This window comes from Rhinatrema bivittatum, chromosome 2 (assembly GCF_901001135.1).
Source record: "Rhinatrema bivittatum chromosome 2, aRhiBiv1.1, whole genome shotgun sequence".
NCBI lineage: Eukaryota > Metazoa > Chordata > Amphibia > Gymnophiona > Rhinatrematidae > Rhinatrema > Rhinatrema bivittatum.
In genome coordinates this window covers 777689671-777708126 of record NC_042616.1, presented here as the reverse complement: position 1 = coordinate 777708126, position 18456 = coordinate 777689671, and the positions used below count along the sequence as shown (strand labels likewise).

The 18456-nt window shown below is 40.6% G+C and overlaps 1 protein-coding gene across 1 annotated transcript in view; it reads left to right on the top strand.

Moving 5' to 3' along the window:
• TMEM71 (transmembrane protein 71) overlaps window positions 1-18078 on the top strand; it is a 132499-nt gene extending 114421 nt beyond the window's left edge. The window contains exons 10-12 of the mRNA XM_029592047.1: window positions 28-76; window positions 1016-1039; window positions 12220-18078. Of these exons, the coding sequence (XP_029447907.1) occupies window positions 28-76; window positions 1016-1022 (56 nt within the window). The 3' untranslated portion in view covers window positions 1023-1039; window positions 12220-18078. The remainder of the gene's footprint in view (window positions 1-27; window positions 77-1015; window positions 1040-12219) is intronic.
• Window positions 18079-18456: the final 378 nt, after the last annotated feature.

The window sequence follows — 18456 nt, the reverse complement described above, 5'->3', positions numbered from 1 at the left end:
GAGTTGTGAAATCTTTTTGCCTTGTAGGTGCCATCAAACCCTCTTTCCACAGTTTATTCAAACATTTCAAACTAAGGTAAGCAGTTTGAAAGTAATGCAATTCTCCGAAGACCTTTGTCATGAGGTGGAGTGGGGAGCCTGTTGGTAGCACAGTGAACATGTATAATGTGCTCCATTCCGGAGCTTGCTGCCTGCTTTTTGGGCATTGAGTAGAATCCATATAGGAGTGGTACAGTACATGGTGTATCATAGGTCATCCATGTGCAGCATTTGCTGGCTAAGGCATCCTTTATGCATGCTGCCCTCGAGCTGTGTTTCCACATGAGGATCTAGTTTTTATGCCTCTCACGTCAGAGAAACCTCACTGCAGCATCTTAATCATGTAGGGGGAGGGAAACTGAATGAAACAAGTGAACCAGTGAAGGCCCAGGTGTTCCCTTAGCCACAGAGCAGTGTGTCAAGTTGTAAGCTCAAAGATGAAGGAAAGAAACAACTTAAGTAGAAAAGGGGCTTTGGCACAAAAAAACATTACATTCTTAGGGGAAAGTTCACCTATTTTAACAGACAATAGTCAAACTAGGTATACTTGAAGATCTTAATAACAACTGTTATTGCCCTGCTTAGATTTTCATGTATGATCTATAAATGTTCTTAACATTATTTATAAAAAATAAATTTAGTACAGTAGATAAATCTGTTTTCTAAATGATAAATCTAAGCGGTCATAGGCTAGATTTTCCTTTCTTTCCTTTTGGACAGAAAATGTTGCTAGTAACACAAGGAGTTCAGAGTTGCATTTCTCTGGATTGCTTCCTTCCTGTTTCTATCCTTTTTTTTTCATTCTATAATTTTCTACTATTGTCCAAAGATATATAAAGAACAGAGATTACTCTAATTGGCAGAGTGCATAGTTCATTATTATTAAAAGTTATTGCTGAATGATTCAGGAATCAATTCTAAGTACACGCTTGTAATCTTTAGTTCTGATTTATTGATTGGTTGATTTTATTTGCAGGATATAACTGTGAAGAATGTACAGGTAAGTAGAATGGGGTACATTTTCAAAGACTTAGGGTCTGATTCACTAAGGGCCAGATTTTAAATCTTACGCGCGCGGAGTACATTTGTGCGCGCACATGTTATAAAATCCGGGGTCAGCGCGCGCAACAGGGCGCACACTTGTGCACCTTGCGCGTGCCGAGGTTGAGGGGAGCCCCAGTGGCTTTCCCCGTTCCCTCCAAGGCTGCTCCGAAATCGAAATGCAGGTGTATCTTGTGCGCGCCGGCCATGCAGGTGTATCTTGTGCGCGCCGGCCATCTGCCAGCACGCGAACCTCCAGCTTGGCCGCTGTGCCGGAGGACTCGGGACGCCCCCGGACTGCCCCCGGATCGGCGCCACGCCCTGCCCCCAGACCCGCCCCCGGACTGCCCCTTTTTCAAAACCTCAGGACATACGTATGTCCCGGGGCTTGCGCGCACCGCCGAGCCTATGCAAAATAGGCTTGGCGTGCGCAGGGGTAGGTTTTCGAGGGTTACGTGCGTATATTACACGCGTAACCCTTTGAAAATCTACCCCTAAGGCTCTTTTCCCATTCTGTGTGCATGGGGAAAAAGCTTAGGAGTAAGATGTAGTCATTTATTTATTTAAAATATTTTATTACCTGCACACTCCAATGTCATAGTCAAATCAAAATAAAACATAATAAAACATAATAAAAACATATAAAACATAAAAACATAGATATAAAACAAAGCAGGGAAGGGGCCTAGAAGTAGAGACATGACTAAAGAAGTGGAAAGAAGGAAGAAAGGGATAAAAAAGGCTTAGAAGTTAGGATTTGCAAAGGCTTAGAAGTTAGGATAGCAGAAAGCCATGGGCTTTTATTTTTGTGACTAAGATTCTGTAGAGTGAATACAATTTTATATTTGATAATCCAATGTATGGGTAGCCCGTGTAAACCGAATAGAACTGGGGAAATGTGTTTGTGCAATTTCTTATTGGATATTAAGGGATCAGCAGCATTTTGTACCATAGCTGAGCAACTCATTTAGCTGAATACATTTTGGCCTTCAAGATTTAGAATCATTTTCAGTTGATCCTTGCTGGTTAGATTTGCAGCTGAGAACCATCCTAAATGTAGTAACTAGAAAACTTGGTCACCTAGATTTGGGCCTTTTAGATTTGGGGACCTAAACTCTTGTCCTTTCTCTTAACCCTTCCTCATGCTGGCAGTCTGCCCTCCTACCTGCACGGTAATCAAGAAAGAGGAGTCCAACAGTCCCCCAATCCCTCCTCTTACCTTCTAGATGTGAAAACATTCAGTGCCCCCCCCCCCCCCACCACCACCACCACCACCACCACCAATCTCCTCTCCCATCCGCTTGAAATGAAAACAAATTAACCAGCTAAGTTCAGTTAAGTAGTTAAATTTAGTCAGTTAAGTAGAGCTGTCCTAAAACTAGCTATGTAGGAGAAATCTTTCAACCATTTGGATATTGTTGGCTAGTGCCTGAGTGAGCCAGCTAGGTCCTTCTGAAAATCCATCTCTTATTGAATCAGGCCCTTCGTCATTTTTCCTATGCTTTCTTGAATTTTAGTATTGTCTTTATCTCAACCACTTTCACTTGGACGCTAGTCCATGTGTATACAACCCTTTTGTTTAAAGAAATATCTCCTATTACTCCTAAATCTACTCTTCTTCAGTTTCCTACAATGACCTTTTGTCCTGCAACTTAATTTCCACTGAAAAGTACTTGCCCCTTGTGTATTATCTATTCCTTTGAGATATTTTAAAGCCTCTATCACATCATACTGTGAACATTTTTAAGATTTCCCTTTAATTTGCTCTAGGCCATGATATTCTTTCCACAATTTTAAAATAGACAATGATGAATCTGTTGCAGTACAAATCTACTAAACTTAATAGGAATGTAATATTACATAGGAAAAATATTACACTGGAGAAGACCACACTTCAAACAAGCTCTTAGGTGGGCATTCCAGAAATATAATACATACAATCAGACTTATATACTGTTTGTATCTACAAAGTCATACTTCAGCAAAACATTTCAGATTGACCAATCACAGTTTCACTTCTGCATTTTATTTCAATAATATGGAGCAGATTTTCAAAGGGGTATGAGCGTAAGATACGCGTGTACCCCCTGAAAACCTGCCCTAACCTCCCCCTGCATGTGCCGAGCCTATGTTGCATAGGCTGCCGGTGCGTGCAAAGCCCCGGGATGCGTGTAAGTCCCGGGGCTTTCCTGGGGGGGCATGTTGGGGTGTGTTGTGGCCGGCACGTCATCGGGGCGTTCTGGGGTGGGGCCGTGGGTGTGGTTCTGGCCCTGGGGTATGGCCGTGGCCTCCGGACCAGCCCCCAGACCGGAACATGGCACGCTGGCCCGGCGTGTGCAAGTTACGCCTGCCCAAGGCAGGCGTAACTTTTGGAATAAAGGTAGGGGGGGAATTAGGGCCGGGGGGTGGGTTAGGTAGTGGAAGGGAGGGGAAGGTGGGGGGAGGTGGAAGGAAAGTTCCCTCCGAGGCCGCTCCGATTTCGGAGCGGCCTCGGAGGGAACGGAGGCAGGCTGTGCGGTTTGGCGCACGCAGGCTGCCGATTTTGCGCAGCCTTGCGCACGCCAACCCCGGATTTTAAAAGATATGCACAGCTATGCGCGTATCTATTAAAATCCGGCGTACTCCTGTTTGCACCTGGTGCGCGAACAAAAGTACGCGTGCGCGTACTTTTTTAAAAATCTGCCTCTATATATCTTACATGTCTTACATCATTATTATTAATCCCCACCATCAAAGATGCTCATCTAACATCAACAAGAGAGAGAGCCTTCTCCATCGCCTCTCCCAATCTTTGGAACACTCTACCTGAAGACCTGAGAACTCAACACAACATAAAAACCTTCAAAAAAGACCTAAAAACTGTACTGTTTCGCAAATTCTTCACGGACCCCCAATCATCTGCTCATACCAACTCTCAAATGAACTAATTATTATAATCTACAATCTAATATTTTCCCTCCTCTTCCAACCTTATATTACTTCCTAGAACTGTTATATTATGTTTATTACTGTATTGTTCACCTTGTTATAAGAATATCTCAAACTTCCATGAAAATTTGGTCACTATGTAAACCGTTATGATGGCTTTTCCGAATAACGGTATATAAAACTCTTCAAATAAATAAATAAATAAATTATTAGTTAACAAATCAGCATGGCCTATGTTCTAATAGCTATTTTCTACAAGCACAGCACATTTTTGTTATGATAAGAAAGGATCACACATCATTATATCTATTTTCTACCAATTATAATTAGCTTTTATCTTGTCTCTCCATGGAACCAAGAAGTCTAATAGTATAACCTTGTGCAAATTTGTTTACATATCTTTCATTCTTATTATAGCCTATAATAATAGCTTCTATCTTTGTTCATAGCAAGCATAGCAAAAATCAGTAATAAATAATTTATGCTAAATTGGACTATATTGGACAGAGATATACTATAAAACTTTTGACTTTGTTAATACCTATTTTCTAGGACATATGCATTTAGGTCTTTAAATCTCAAATAATAAAGTTTATAGGGCAGACTCTACATCATTTTAGTAGTTTTCTTCTGGATTGCCTCTACTCTATCCTTTTTCAGATGTGGCTTCCAGGATAGAAGATAGTAACTTTGTAGAAGATAGCAAGATACATCGCAGCTGCCAACCACAGAGTGTGACTACAGGCAAGGTTTCTTCTTATCCAGGGCAGTCTTTTTTTGTCTTTCTCCTTTGTATTGCACCTTCTTGGATTATAAAGTATATAGGGTTCCCACTCAATTTCCTCTATCACTCATGTTTCCTATGGATGTGTAGGATCAAAAAAACTGTTTTGGTTCGTTGATTTATTTCAAAAGTCACAGTTATTTGTCAGGTTAATTTGAAACAAAAAAAAAAGTTTGTATTTTTGTTTCATTTGTCTTTTCATTTTACATTGAAGACAATAATGAAAGGCCCCAATGACTTCAATATAAAAGAAAGAATAGGTCCATGCCCAGGCCTAACATCAGGGCCTGGGTCCTATTGCTGAGGCCTGGTCAAAAGATGGTGACCGGCCAACGCCGAATCCTGTTGCTGAAGCCTGTGCCTAAGCCTAGGACTGACAGCAAGGCCCTTCCCATGGCCAAGGCGCAGGCCTAGGCCCGGCCCAATGCCCAGACTGGATGGATACCTAGTCAAGTTATCGAGGCCTGGGCTTGAGCCTAGACCTAGGCCTAATACTGAGGCCCTGCCTGAGTCCAAGTTTTGTTGCTGAGGCCCAGGCTTAAGCCCAAGGCCTAGACCTGGGCCCTCTTCTACTGCCCTGGTCCTGATTAGCACTTTGAACTACACAGCTATACTATGTTCCATATGGCTTAAAGCAGCAGTCAAGTCCAGAGCCACAGAAGAGGAGTACATGGCCTGAAGTGCTGCTACTCTTCTTTTCTTCCTGCTGACCTTATCACCACAAGAGGGGGAATTGGTTGGGAGGTTGGACCAAAAAGGAGCTGGACTATGGGGCGGTTGTGTGAAAGAAGATCAGGGGTGTAAGGTTAAACAGGGGCAGCGGGGGCAAAATGTGTATGTGTATATTGACACTTGAGATATGAGAATGTGAAAGAAGGCACCTGGGATGGGGAGAGAAATGGAGAGAAAAAGGACCAGGGTGGAGTAGGGGAAGAGAGGGGCCTGCACCAAAGGATATATGGGATGTGTGACCTGTTCAATAAATCACTAGAAACGGGCGTGGTGCCGAGTGATTGGAGAAGAGTGGTGGTGGTCCTGCTTCACAAGAGTAGGAGCAGAGAGGAGGTTGGAAACTCCAGGCCGGTTAGCCTCACCTCGGTGGTGAGAAAAGTGATGGAGTCGCTGCTGAAAGAAAGAATAGTGAACTATCTACAGTCGGAAGAATTGCTGGACCAGAGGCAGCATGGATTCACCAAGGGAAGTTCCTGTCAGACAAATCTGATTGACTTTTTTGACTGGGTGACTAGGGAATTGGATCGAGGAAGAGCGCTCGATGTCATCCACTTGGATTTCAGCAAAGCTTTTGATACAGTACCGCACAGGAGGCTTATGAATAAAATGAGAAGCTTAGGAGTAAGTGCCAATGTGGTGGCCTGGTTGCAAACTGGTTGACGGACAGAAGACAATGTGTGATGGTAAATGGAACTTACTCTGAAGAGAGAGCGGTGTTAAGCGGAGTGCCGCAAGGATCGGTGTTGGGACCGGTCCTGTTAAATATCTATGTGAGCGGCATAGCGGACGAGATAGAAGGTAAGGTTTGTCTGTTTGCGGATGACACTAAGATTGCAAAAGAGTGAACATACCGGAAGGAGTGGAGAGAATGGGACGGGATTTAAGGAAGCTGGAAGAGTGGTCAAAGATATGGCAGCTGAGATTCAATGCCAAGAAGTGCAGAGTCATGCATATGAGGTGTGGAAATCCGAAAGAACTGTATTCAATGGGGGGTGAAGGGCTGATGTGCACAGAGCAGGAAAGAGACCTTGGGGTGATAGTGTCTAACGACCTGAAATCGGTGAAACAATGTGACAAGGCGATAGCTAAAGCCAGAAGAATGCTGGGCTGCATAGAGAGAGGAATATCGAGTAAGAAAAGGGAAGTGATTATCCCCTTGTACAGGTCCTTGGTGAGGCCTCACCTGGAGTACTGTGCTCAGTTCTGGAGACCGTATCTCTGAAGGGACAGAAACAGGATAGAGGCAGTTCAGAGAAGGGCGACCAAAAAGGTGGATGGTCTTCATCGAATGACTTATGAGGAGAGATTGAGAAATCTAAATATGTACACCCTGGAGGAAAGGAGGAGCAGAGGTGATATGATACAGACTTTCAGATACTTGAAAGGTTTTAATGATCCAAAGTCAACAACAAACCTTTTCCGTTGAAAAAAAATCAGCAGAACCAGGGGTCACGATTTAAAACTCCAGGGAGGAAGACTCAGAACCAATGTCAGGAAGTATTTCTTCATGGAGAGGGTGGTGGATGCCTGGAACACCCTTCCAGATGAAGTGGTGAAGACCAAAACTGTGAAGGATTTCAATGGGGCGTGGGATTAACACTGTGAATCCATAAAGGCTAGAGGATGTGAATGAAGAGAAGAGGCATGGGGTTAGCTTGTGGGAATGACAGCTACTAGCTGGTGATTAATACCCTTATTCAATAAACATACACATGGTTAATGCGACTCCAACATTGCTCTATGCTTCAATGGCAAGAGGAAATGTGGAAAAAAGGATTTGCATTCACAAAAAAGCGGGGGAGTAACTTGCTTGTTATGGGCAGTTACTTCCCCGAATCAATTAAGCCTGATACTTCACATGGAATACATATCCAGCGCAGTTCACTGCTTCAATGGCAGGAGAGAATGAAAAAAAGAGGATTTATATTCAGACAACATTTAACAAGGACTGAATTGCACAGGCTGGGTAAACAAATAAGCATGGGAGTAGCTTGCTTATTGCAGTGGTTCTACCCCTAACCAATCAAGCTTGATATTTCACTTAGATGCAGCTCAAGCACTGCTCTCTACATCAATGGCAGGGATGGAAGGAACTAGAACCAAAAAGTTACTAATAAGAGCCAAGAGTAAAGGATAAGTATAAGAAAAAATAAGTGTGAAAGCTTGCTGGGCAGACTGGATTGGCCGTTTGGTCTTCCTCTGCCATCATTTCTATGTTTCTATATATGTAAGATGGGACATAAGGACCTAAATACATTTACCCTAGAGGAGAAGAGAGATAGGAGGGATATGATGCAGACATTTAAATATCTGATAGTTATTAAAAATGTGCAAGAAACAATTTTTTCCAATGGAAAGGAAACTGTAGAACTAGGGTTCATAATATAAAACTCCGGGGGGGGGGGGGGGGGGGGGAGGAGGAGGGAGTCTTAGGAACAATGTCTGGAAATATTTTTTCATGGAAAAGATGGTGAAGGCCTGGAATGACCTCCTGGAGGAGGTGGTGAAGACAAAAATGGTGACAAAATTCAAAAGGGCATGGGATAAACATAGAGAATCCCTAGTGGCAAGAGGCTGGACTTGAAGCACTGAGGTAACCCATGGTAACTTTCAGTATGGAGCCGCAGCTGTTTGTGGATCAGAGACCCTACCTGGTGCCAGAGACTACAGCTGATTCTCCTCATTTCCTGGTCCCCTTGACGTCACTGGGAGGGGCCTGCGCCCATATAATCGGCGCTACTGTGGCATGCTAGCCGCAGCTGTTGTGGATCGGAGACCCTACCTGGTGCCAGCTGATTCTCCTCGTTTCCTGGTCCCCTTGACGTCACTGGGAGGGGCCTGCGCCCATATAATTGGCACTACACGAAGTGGTGTAACAACTCCGGGTGTGCTTCCAGGCGTGGGCGCGAGTGCAGAGCAAGCACAAAAGCCGCTGGATTTAAACATCTCGCTAAGCCCCAGAGAGCCAGAGGCCCCGATGCCACCGAGTCTTGCACAGTCTCCAGTTTTGGGCGACAGGAATCGACCTGAGTTGTCAGAGAAAGCCGTCCCTATCGGAGGAAACCTGGAGAAAGAAGGTGCGAGACCAAAAATTAGGGGGAACTCCGATGGAAGAAACAGACTCCCCCTAACATCTACACCTTCGGGGCATAAGGGGAGAACAGAGGCCTCAGATGTGAGGAATGAACCCTGCTCTTCAGGAACAGTGAGTTTACTTAATAACTCAAATGTGTCTCAGCCACAGCCTATAACTCTGGAAAATGTCTGGTCCACTTTAACCGATTTAAAATCAGTTATTCTGTCTTTGAACAATATTGTTGTGGATATACAGAATCGGATATTAAAAGTGGAACCAGAAATAACCCAACATGAAGAAAAAATTGTAAGATTTGAAAATCGGTTTGAGCAAATTGAAAAGGTTCAATCAGGCTTGATTCAGGGTGAATTAGTGAATAATAGAAAAATTGAAATGATAGAAAATTCAATGAGATATAACAACTTAAGAATTCTTAATTTTCCCAATGTTAGACTTATATCTCCATATGAGCAATATAAGAAATTTATGATGGAGAATTTAATGTTAAATATAGGTGAATTACCATCTATTGAGAAAATCTTTTTTGTATCATTGGGAAAAAGGAAGAATGAAGTTACTCAGCAAAATATACAACAGCAAAATGAAATAAATAACATTACAGCTTTTTTAGAACAATCTATGACTGAGCAAGTTGAATGTAGAAGAACATTATGTGTAAAATTTGTGAATGGAGTAGAGAGGGATAAGATACTTAAGCTGTCTTTGAAGAATAAAGATAAGTTGTTTTTAGGCCAGAAGGTTTGGACCTTTCCAGATATTACCAGAAATACCCAAATTCGTAGGAGAAGTTTTCTTCAGATGAATCAGGAAGTGAAAACCTTAGGGGCTCAGAGTATAATATACTACCCAAGAAAATGTGTTGTAAAATTCCAACAAGAGAGGTTTGTGTTCTTAGAACCTATTGAGTTAAGGAAATTTCTTGATGCCAGATTACCTGCACCGATTCCTAGTCTCGGTAATGAAGTAATAGCGCCACATGTTTCTTAATGTTATAATTTGCCTGACATTGCTCAAATTGTATGCTATCTTGGATTTTTTTTGCTTTATAACAGGGATTGTTTCCTTATTAATGAGAAAATATGGTTAATTAAAATATCATATACTATAATTTCTTAAGATGTACTAGTCTAAACCAATATTTCTCAAATATATATTATTTTTACCTGTACCTATTCAAATGGCAAGCGGATATTGCTGTCTGTATGTAAAAAATGTTTGCATAAATAAAAAATTAAAAAAAAAAACCCTTTCAGTATGAAAGTAACCTGCATAGAGTAGCAGTTACAACTCTAAATACCTTGCTGGACAGACTGGATGTGCCATTTTGGTCATTTTTTGCCACCATTTACTTGTTACACTAGGGTAGATATTCAAAGATTATGACTTTTTCGGCTAACTTACAAGGGATATTCAGCAGCATGGCTATGCTGTTGAATATATACATAAAAATCTCTAGCTAGCCAAATAAGGCTTATTTGGCTATCTTTAGACCTGCTATTGAGTAGTTCTAACTTATCCAATTATTTTAACCGAATAAGTTTAAATGTCGCTACTTATCCAGCCAAGTTAAGTAGATAAGTAGCTTCTCCTTGAAACTCCATTTCCCACCCACCACTTAACTGGATAAATACTTGTCTGGCTAAATGCATGGAGATAGATGAAACCTTTCACCATGTTCATCACTCACAGCGCCAAGATTGTCTGGGAAGAAGTCCAAATGGAAATGAAGAAAATGTATCTTCAATGACCTGTTGCACTTCATCAATTTGTATGCCTGAAGCAGATTTTCAACCTATTCGACATAGTCTGCTGCCTTATAGTTGCCTAGAAAGTTACAAATGACATTCTCGAAGGCTGTCCACGCAACACATTCTGTACCTTGCAGAAGACCATCAAAGTGGCTGTCCTTCATCACAGCTCGGATTTGTGGGCCAACAAAAACACCTTCTTTTATCTTGGCGTCACTTATGTGTGGAAACAATTATTGTAACACAAAATTGGCTGTTTCTCAAAAACCTTACGTGATGTACAAATGTTGAAGTAATATCTGTGATCAGCATCAAAACATCTATTTGGAACAGCAAAAAGCCTGAAGGAAACAAAAATGTTGTTTATCAGTAATCAGCCTCAATGTAAAATTCCAGAAACTTTCCCACAGATTTTTCTAACTCTTCTATGAAATCTACCCCTGAATGGCTGAGGGAAATGGGGGCTGTGTACATAGAGCAATTTAAAAGACATTGCATACCTAAAACACACATACAAGACATACACAAAATATAAAAGTTTGGACTTTGGATGAATTGAGCCCTGATATAGTGGAGAGTTGTGCATAAATATTTTTTATCATGTCCTTTTTGGTTTGAAATTTATAAAAAAAAAAAAAAAAAGGCTTTGGGGAAAATACTATACATTGGTATTGACTTTGGGGTTTAGACAATATAACATATAAATGTTCTCTGCAATCCTTCAGTGACCCTGAATAAAAATGCAATTGACAACCATTAGGTCTATGCATTTTAAATGGCAACATCTAAACTACGTACAACTGTAATTCAAACAGGGGTAGGCAACATTGGTTCTTGAGTGCCAAAACCAGATCTGGTTTTCAGGACATCCACAATGAATATGCATGAGATAGATCTGCATACAATGGAAGCAGTGCAAGCAAATATTTATTTATTTATTTATTTATTTATTTGAGGTTTTTCTATACCGGCATTCGCGAAGGGAATCGCACCATGCCGGTTTACAATTAACAAGGAGTGACAACAATAAAATAATAAAAACATTAACAAGTGCTAAAAGAAAAGAAAAAAATTGCAGTTACAATAAAACAGGGACATAATACAACTTGGAACAGAGGAAAAGGCGATAGTAATTTAACATTGGAAAATAAATGGGTAAGCCTACCAATTTAAAAGAGATTGTAAAATTGATGGGTTGTCAAAATTGTTGATTATCCTGTAGGGTGATCTGAGTTAATTAAATTGATTTTAGGTTCAATTATTGTCTGGAAAGGCTTTCATAAATAACCAGGTTTTAAGTCTTTTTCTAAAAGTTGGAAGGCAGGGTTCCTGTCTCAGTTCTGGTGGGATGGAGTTCCACAAGGTAGGTCCTGCTGTAGAGAATGCCCTGTCTCTAAGAGTCATATGGTGAAAGGTTTTGGCAGGAGGAACCTGTAGTGAATCTCTGTAGGACTCTCTGATTGGTCTGGCGGAGGTATGTTTTTTAAATGGGATTTGGAGGTTAAGCGGAGAGAGTTGATGGAAAGCTTTGTAAATGGTGGTAATAGACTTATATAAGATTCTATAGTGAACTGGCAGCCAATGCAAGTCTTTGAGGATCGGAGTTATGTGTTCTCTTATTTTATAATTATAATATATTATATATATTATATAATTATAATATATTATTATATAATTATTATATAATTATATATAATTATTATATAATTATATAATATATATATAATTTATTATATAATTATATATAATTATAATATAATTCCTGAATATTCATTGTGGGTATTCTGTTTGTGTTATCCAAGGACTGGAATCAACAACCTGATCTATTTATACATCTCCTTCTCGCACAGGTCTGATGAATCGTGGGAACTGCTGAGTGTTTGAACTGTGTCAGAATATGGACAGAATCATCACTGTGCCTTCTCCAGAATAACGTATAAAACACAACATCATGTTGCTTCAGATTTATTGTATTCACAGATTTTTATAGTAAAACCAATAAGATGTCCACACTTCATTGTTCACCATGAATTATGATTTTTTTTAAAGCAAATTGTTTATATTGAATTTAAGTCACTATTGGGTAAGCTAATGGAATTGTTTTAAGCTCTGCTATCACTGATGCTACCAGGCTATCTTTGTTGGTTAAGTCTACTTATATTGCTGAATGTATTTCAAGGTTATTCTAATTCTTCATCATAATTAGTGATAATGTAGTGAGAAAAATCTACCCAAGGTGAAGCAGGTTTGTACTGTTGATAGGTAGGAAACATAAAGCCTATTAAAAGGTTTTCTAATTTTGCACCTATATATTTAAACGTGCATCAAAACATTATTTTGCATGTGTGCACTAAAAATGTAACATGCATGTTAAATGTCATTTAATTTTTAATGCACTAAATTTTAGGATACAAATAATGCTAAAATGAACATCTCCCGACAATATCAAATCTGCCAACAACACATGAGGTGCAGGGGTCATATATCCACATACAAAAATTACAAAAATCAAATTAAATCTCTAATTTTTGTTGATTTTTATTTATGGGGGAATGGTATCAGAACAATTAGATGCTAAATTTCTAATCCAGTATCTCCTGCCTGCAATTGGATTCAAACAGTATCAGTGTTAGGTACCAATTCTCAAATCGTTTACCAAACCCCTAATTTTTATCATGAACACTTTTCAATAAACGTTTAATTAACCACATGAAATGAATATGATTCTGCTAAGAAAGCTTACCAGAGAATAATTCTGCTGAAACACTTATCATGGAGAGTGCTGGCAAAACATTAGCCAACCCAACATGATCCATGTTTTGGCACATCAAAATGCCTTCATCAAGGGTTTAAACAAGCACATCTCTGAAAAACATAAAAAATTAAAATTAAACAAAAATCACAGCACAGACATACTAAAGTTTTCAATTACCACACATGCTACTTCAAAAATGGCGGAACACTAACGAGCATTCTACTCCCCCCTTTATTGAAAAACATTTCCACCAATCAAATACTATTCTCTACAAGAGACAAATAACCAATCAACAGCTGAGTTTAGCATGCTTGACCTCTGCACTACCTATTGTTAACAGAGTGACCAATTACAACATTTTTTGCATGCACCTGCAGAAAAATTGTCCTCATACGGCCGAATTTAAAATTGTCCACGCACACAAATAGTGTCACTTACGCACGTGGCCGGGCCCTGTGCGCGCCACGTGCATTTTCAAAAGGGCCCGGCCACATGCATAAGTGACAATACACGCATACTTGTCAGGCCCTGAAAAGGGAGCGGGCCGGGGGAGTGTTCTGGGCAGGGCAGGGCAGGACAGGATGGAGGCCGGCTGGGACAGCGGCCATTAGCCGCTGTCGGCTCGCGTAAATTACTTCAGTTCGGGAGCTGAAGTAAATCGAAAAACAAAGAAAAACAAAGCAAAAAGGTAGGGTTTAGGGGGTGAAAGGAGAGGGGAAGAGGGAAGGGGTTTAGGTAGGGGGTAGGGACAATCCTTCTCAGTCCACTCCTAAATTGGAGGGGACTGGGAGGGAACGGGGGAAGGCCCAATTTCGTCACCGCGCGTACTTTTACAAAATTAGGTCCCCCTGCCCACCGCCCTCACATGCGCGCATGTTATAAAATCAGCGCGTCCATGTGTGTACACCGGGAAGCGATGTTAGTTTGCATGCTAAACCAAAACGTTTTACGTGCACATGCTAGATTGCAAAGTTTCCAGTGCTAAATGGCTCAAAGTGACAGGGCTGGATAGCATGGTGGATTTCATCCCCTTTAAAAGCAGTTCTACATCTTCCCTAAATAAAGAACAAAGGGGCCTCTATACCTCTCCCTTTCCTCACCGCCAGACACAAGTGAAAAGGGACCTGCTTCCACCACCATCCCTCCAACAGAAGAACAAGACCTCACACATGAAGACGTCGCCGGCATAGCCTGAAAATCCTATCCCAACCCTCTCTGGACACAAGCTAAGGTCCTCGGTGACCTATTCATGCCCTACATCCCAGAAACAAGTCAAGGGGCTTAGTGGCTCAATCAGGGCCACTTTTACCTATGTGCAAAAGAGGAACCTGATTTCAGGCCCTGTATAGGGGCCATAACACAAGTCCCTTTACACTGCGCCTGTACCAGCTCACACTGGGCAGAAGGAGGAGGACACCTCATGCAGGACTTGCATGACCCTGTGCAGCCCAGAAGAACAGGGAGGTATGCAGCTGCCCTCCCTTTGGTCAGAGATGAAGAGGACAAAAGCTGCAACAGCATGTGTTCAGGGCTGGGGTTTGGGGAGGAAGTGGGTTGGAGAGGTGCTTAGGCGACCAGGAGCTTTAACTTGTGACCAGGTGGGGTTTGGAGTGGTGATTGGACCATCAAGCCCCATAACTTGGACCATGCCAGTGGGTTGTTCTTGTGTCTCGAGTGAGGGTGTGGGAGGGACTGGGCCATGCTGGACACTTGATCTGGCACTAGTGGGGGAGGGGAATTTAAGGTTTTATAGGGGGATGAAAACCCCCCACGCTAACACCCAAAATGAAAGGGCCAGTTTGCACTGGGGATTTTGAGATACAGCATGAATCCATGGTAGGTTTAACTTTCAGCTTTAGAGGACCTATGGTAAATAGTGAGTGGATGAGTGCCGACCATGTTTTTTTTCTATGTATCCACTAAAACCTAGTTTGATTACGATGTTCCCTTATTTAAATGTAGGAAATATTAGCATGGATCCTTTAATGTCCTCTAACTTTAGTTTAATGTGCATGCTAGGGCTTTAATGCATAGCCCATTATTCCAGGTGCACACTAAATGACCTTAGCATGGATGCTAATCCTCAGTACATAGACCCCCTTGTGTCTATGTTTAGAACACAAGTCATATAATTTTATTGTTTACTTAAAAATTTCTGTAGTGTCCTAAACCAATGCTATTTACAACAAATTACATTCAAATATGAGTTCCTGACCAAAAGAGCTTAAACTATGAATACATAACTGAGACAATGTGATTTGTGCAAGGTCACTATTAGTGCCAGTGGGAAAAGCAGGATTTGAACTCAGCTCTTCTGGTGCTTAGATCATTAGTCATTTCTTATTAGGCCACCCTTTTTCCCAGCGATATCATTCTATCCTCACTGCTACCCAAGGCTGGTGCAAGGGAATTAGGTACCCTAGGCAAACCTTCTGCTTTGTGCCCGCTCCCTCCCCCGCCCCGGTCCAGGCCCCAACCTGCCTTTTAGGTTCCTTGTCTCATTCACACACACTCTCTTACATAGGCTCCCTCCTTCTCTGTCACTCACACCATTGCTCTCTTGTACACACACAGTCCTTCTCACTCACACATACACATAAGCAGAGATGCTGCTCGTGGCCCGCCAAGTCTCTGCTGCTTGCGGCCCACCTCTCGGCCGTGAGTGGGATGGGTTCTGCTTGTGGCCCCATCTGGCTGCTCTTTGCCGCCCCCTAATGGCTTTCACCCCAGGCGACCGCCTAGTTCACCCTATTGGGACATGCCTGCCCTGCTGCTATCTATACTTTAATGTTCGCTCCATGAGTATCTAGACCCAAGTACTTTAATTTTGCTCAAGAGAATGCTAAAACACACAGCCCTGTGGTACAGCCAGCCTCTGAGGTGATGAAATAGATGCTGGGTCTCAGCTGTCCCCGTTCAGATCATTCCATTAGGCTAGTGTTTCCAAGTCTTCACAGAGGTAACTCGGATTCTTGAGAAGCACAATCAGCTTGGGGTTTCCAGGATAACCAAACTGAACATAAATCAGATATATTTGCATACAATTGATTTTAAGCTGTTAATTTGTATATTGCAGTTATTTTGAAAATCAGACCCATTTAAGGCTCTGGAGAACTGGTGTTCCCTACCCCTGGTTTAGAACGCTTCTGGAAAACCTCTCCAGTTCCTCACTATGTAGTTCCCTAATGAAGGCTTGGATTTGAATTGTCATTTTTTTTTTCTTGATTACACAGCTCTGAAAGTTCTTGCATAATTTCATTCAAGGCTATTTGTATTATGAGCTGCCTTTGTCAAGTAAATAGCATTGTACAGGTGATGCCTGTTTATTGAACTGACCTAAAAAGGTATCACCTATGCTTTTTATGAATCCAAGTGAACAAACATGGACACTTTCATTGAGGATATGCTGTAATGTTTTAATTTTCCTAAGACTGAATATGCGCCTGCTAGTTTATGGTGCAATTGAACTGCTTTGTAGTGCTCTCTGTTAACGAGTAGGTAACCCTGCACATTTGCGTCTGGACTATGCAAGTGCCATCGCACCATGACTTCATCCTGGCTGCCAGCTATGCCCATGTTGGGTTGCACATTAACAGGATGATTTGGAACAAAAAAAAATATTTAAAATCTGTATTTAAATGTTTCTTTACCCCTGCTAAAAGAGCATAAGGAAAGGGGTTGAAATGCTGAAGTGTATTGTGTCTATGCTGGTTTCCTTTCTAGAACTTACGTGTGGTTGTAATTTGGTTTATTCATGAACATTAAGAATGTATGTTTTCGGATATTGATTCTATTTAGTTTTTTGTTTTGTTTTTGTTTTTTTTTTTTGGGGGGGGTTATTTACTGCATATGGTTTATTTTTATTTTCTTCACCTTGTGATTCTTTCAAGACAAATCACTGTAGGCAGTAAATCACTGCACTTTTTTTTTTTTTTTTACATGAAACATAAGAAGCCTTATTCTTTCTATAAACACAGGCTAAGATCATCCCTAATGAAATAGGTCTTTGAACTCATTGAGAAGTCAGGAATATTTGAGTTTGTAATCTCTTATGGGCTAAAATCAGTTTATATGCAAGTAAGTGTAATACATCCTTGCTGGTCTGGAACAAACTTTGAATGATATCTTTACTATTGATCAACAATTAAGAATTTCCATTTAAAATTTACAGCTATTCAATTAGCTCAAATATAAATGACACAAAACCATATAGGAGAAATAAAACCCAAAAAGAACATGGGGGCCAATGCACGTATATGGTGAATCAACTTCTTGCAAAAAGCAGCTTTCTATGCAAGAAACTAAATTTTGTATTGGCATGAAAATCATTGATAGATGTCATTTGAGCCAACAGCTTGCTAGTCATATGAAAGAGTGCTCACCTCAGCAGGAGCTTATGGTGTTTGTTACACTTCTCTCAGATGCCTCATTTTCTCCCTCAGTCAGAGTTCCCCCATGGGCTGAGCAGTGAGCAGTGAGCACTGCACTTCTGAGGTGTTACATTACGGTACATGGTCAACTTAGAATGCTATTTATTTCAGAATTTAGGCACTGCACTAAACTAGGTATGTTATAACAAATTACATACAGAAACAGTGAGCCTCCTTCCTCGAGGAGCTTACAAACTAATTGGGTGCAATAGGAGATGAGATAGAGGTACTAAATTATTATTATTTTTTTTTTTTTGCCATAGATATACAAAAGTGGAAAACATTTTTTATTACATCAAGGTGATTTGCCCGAGCTCATAATGAGTGCCAGTGGTAGAATCTTCTGTTTCCCTGTTCATTATTCTAATCACTAGACTGCCTCACCAAAAATAAGATTTTTTGTTTTTTGTTTTTTACAAAACTGTGCTTGTGAATGATATAAAATTTCAAGCTTTGCATTTTTGAAACAAAATTATTATTTTTATGTTGTATTTATTTTCAATAAAATTAGTGCTTTCTGTTCACACATGTACTAAGTATGTAAGTTCTTTGATAAAAGAATTTCAGATAATCCATTGTATAGTAGTGCTACTGAGGGTGAACAATTCTATCAAATTGTGTTATGTGAGCATTTTCAAAATATCTGGAATGCGCCAGAGAGGAAAATGAACTTTTGTTTGTTGTATGATGGATAGATTGGTATGATGAATCAATAAGATATCATAAGAAAGATCTATTATTTCCAGAACACAAAACATAAAGACAAGCATTATGTAATATTCTTTACTTCTCTTCTGTCTTCATTCCCTTTAATAGTACATTCAATCTATTCATTGCTTTGTAAAAATATAATAGCATTTTTCGATCATAAGATGACATTCAGGAGTGGATCAATGGTTTAT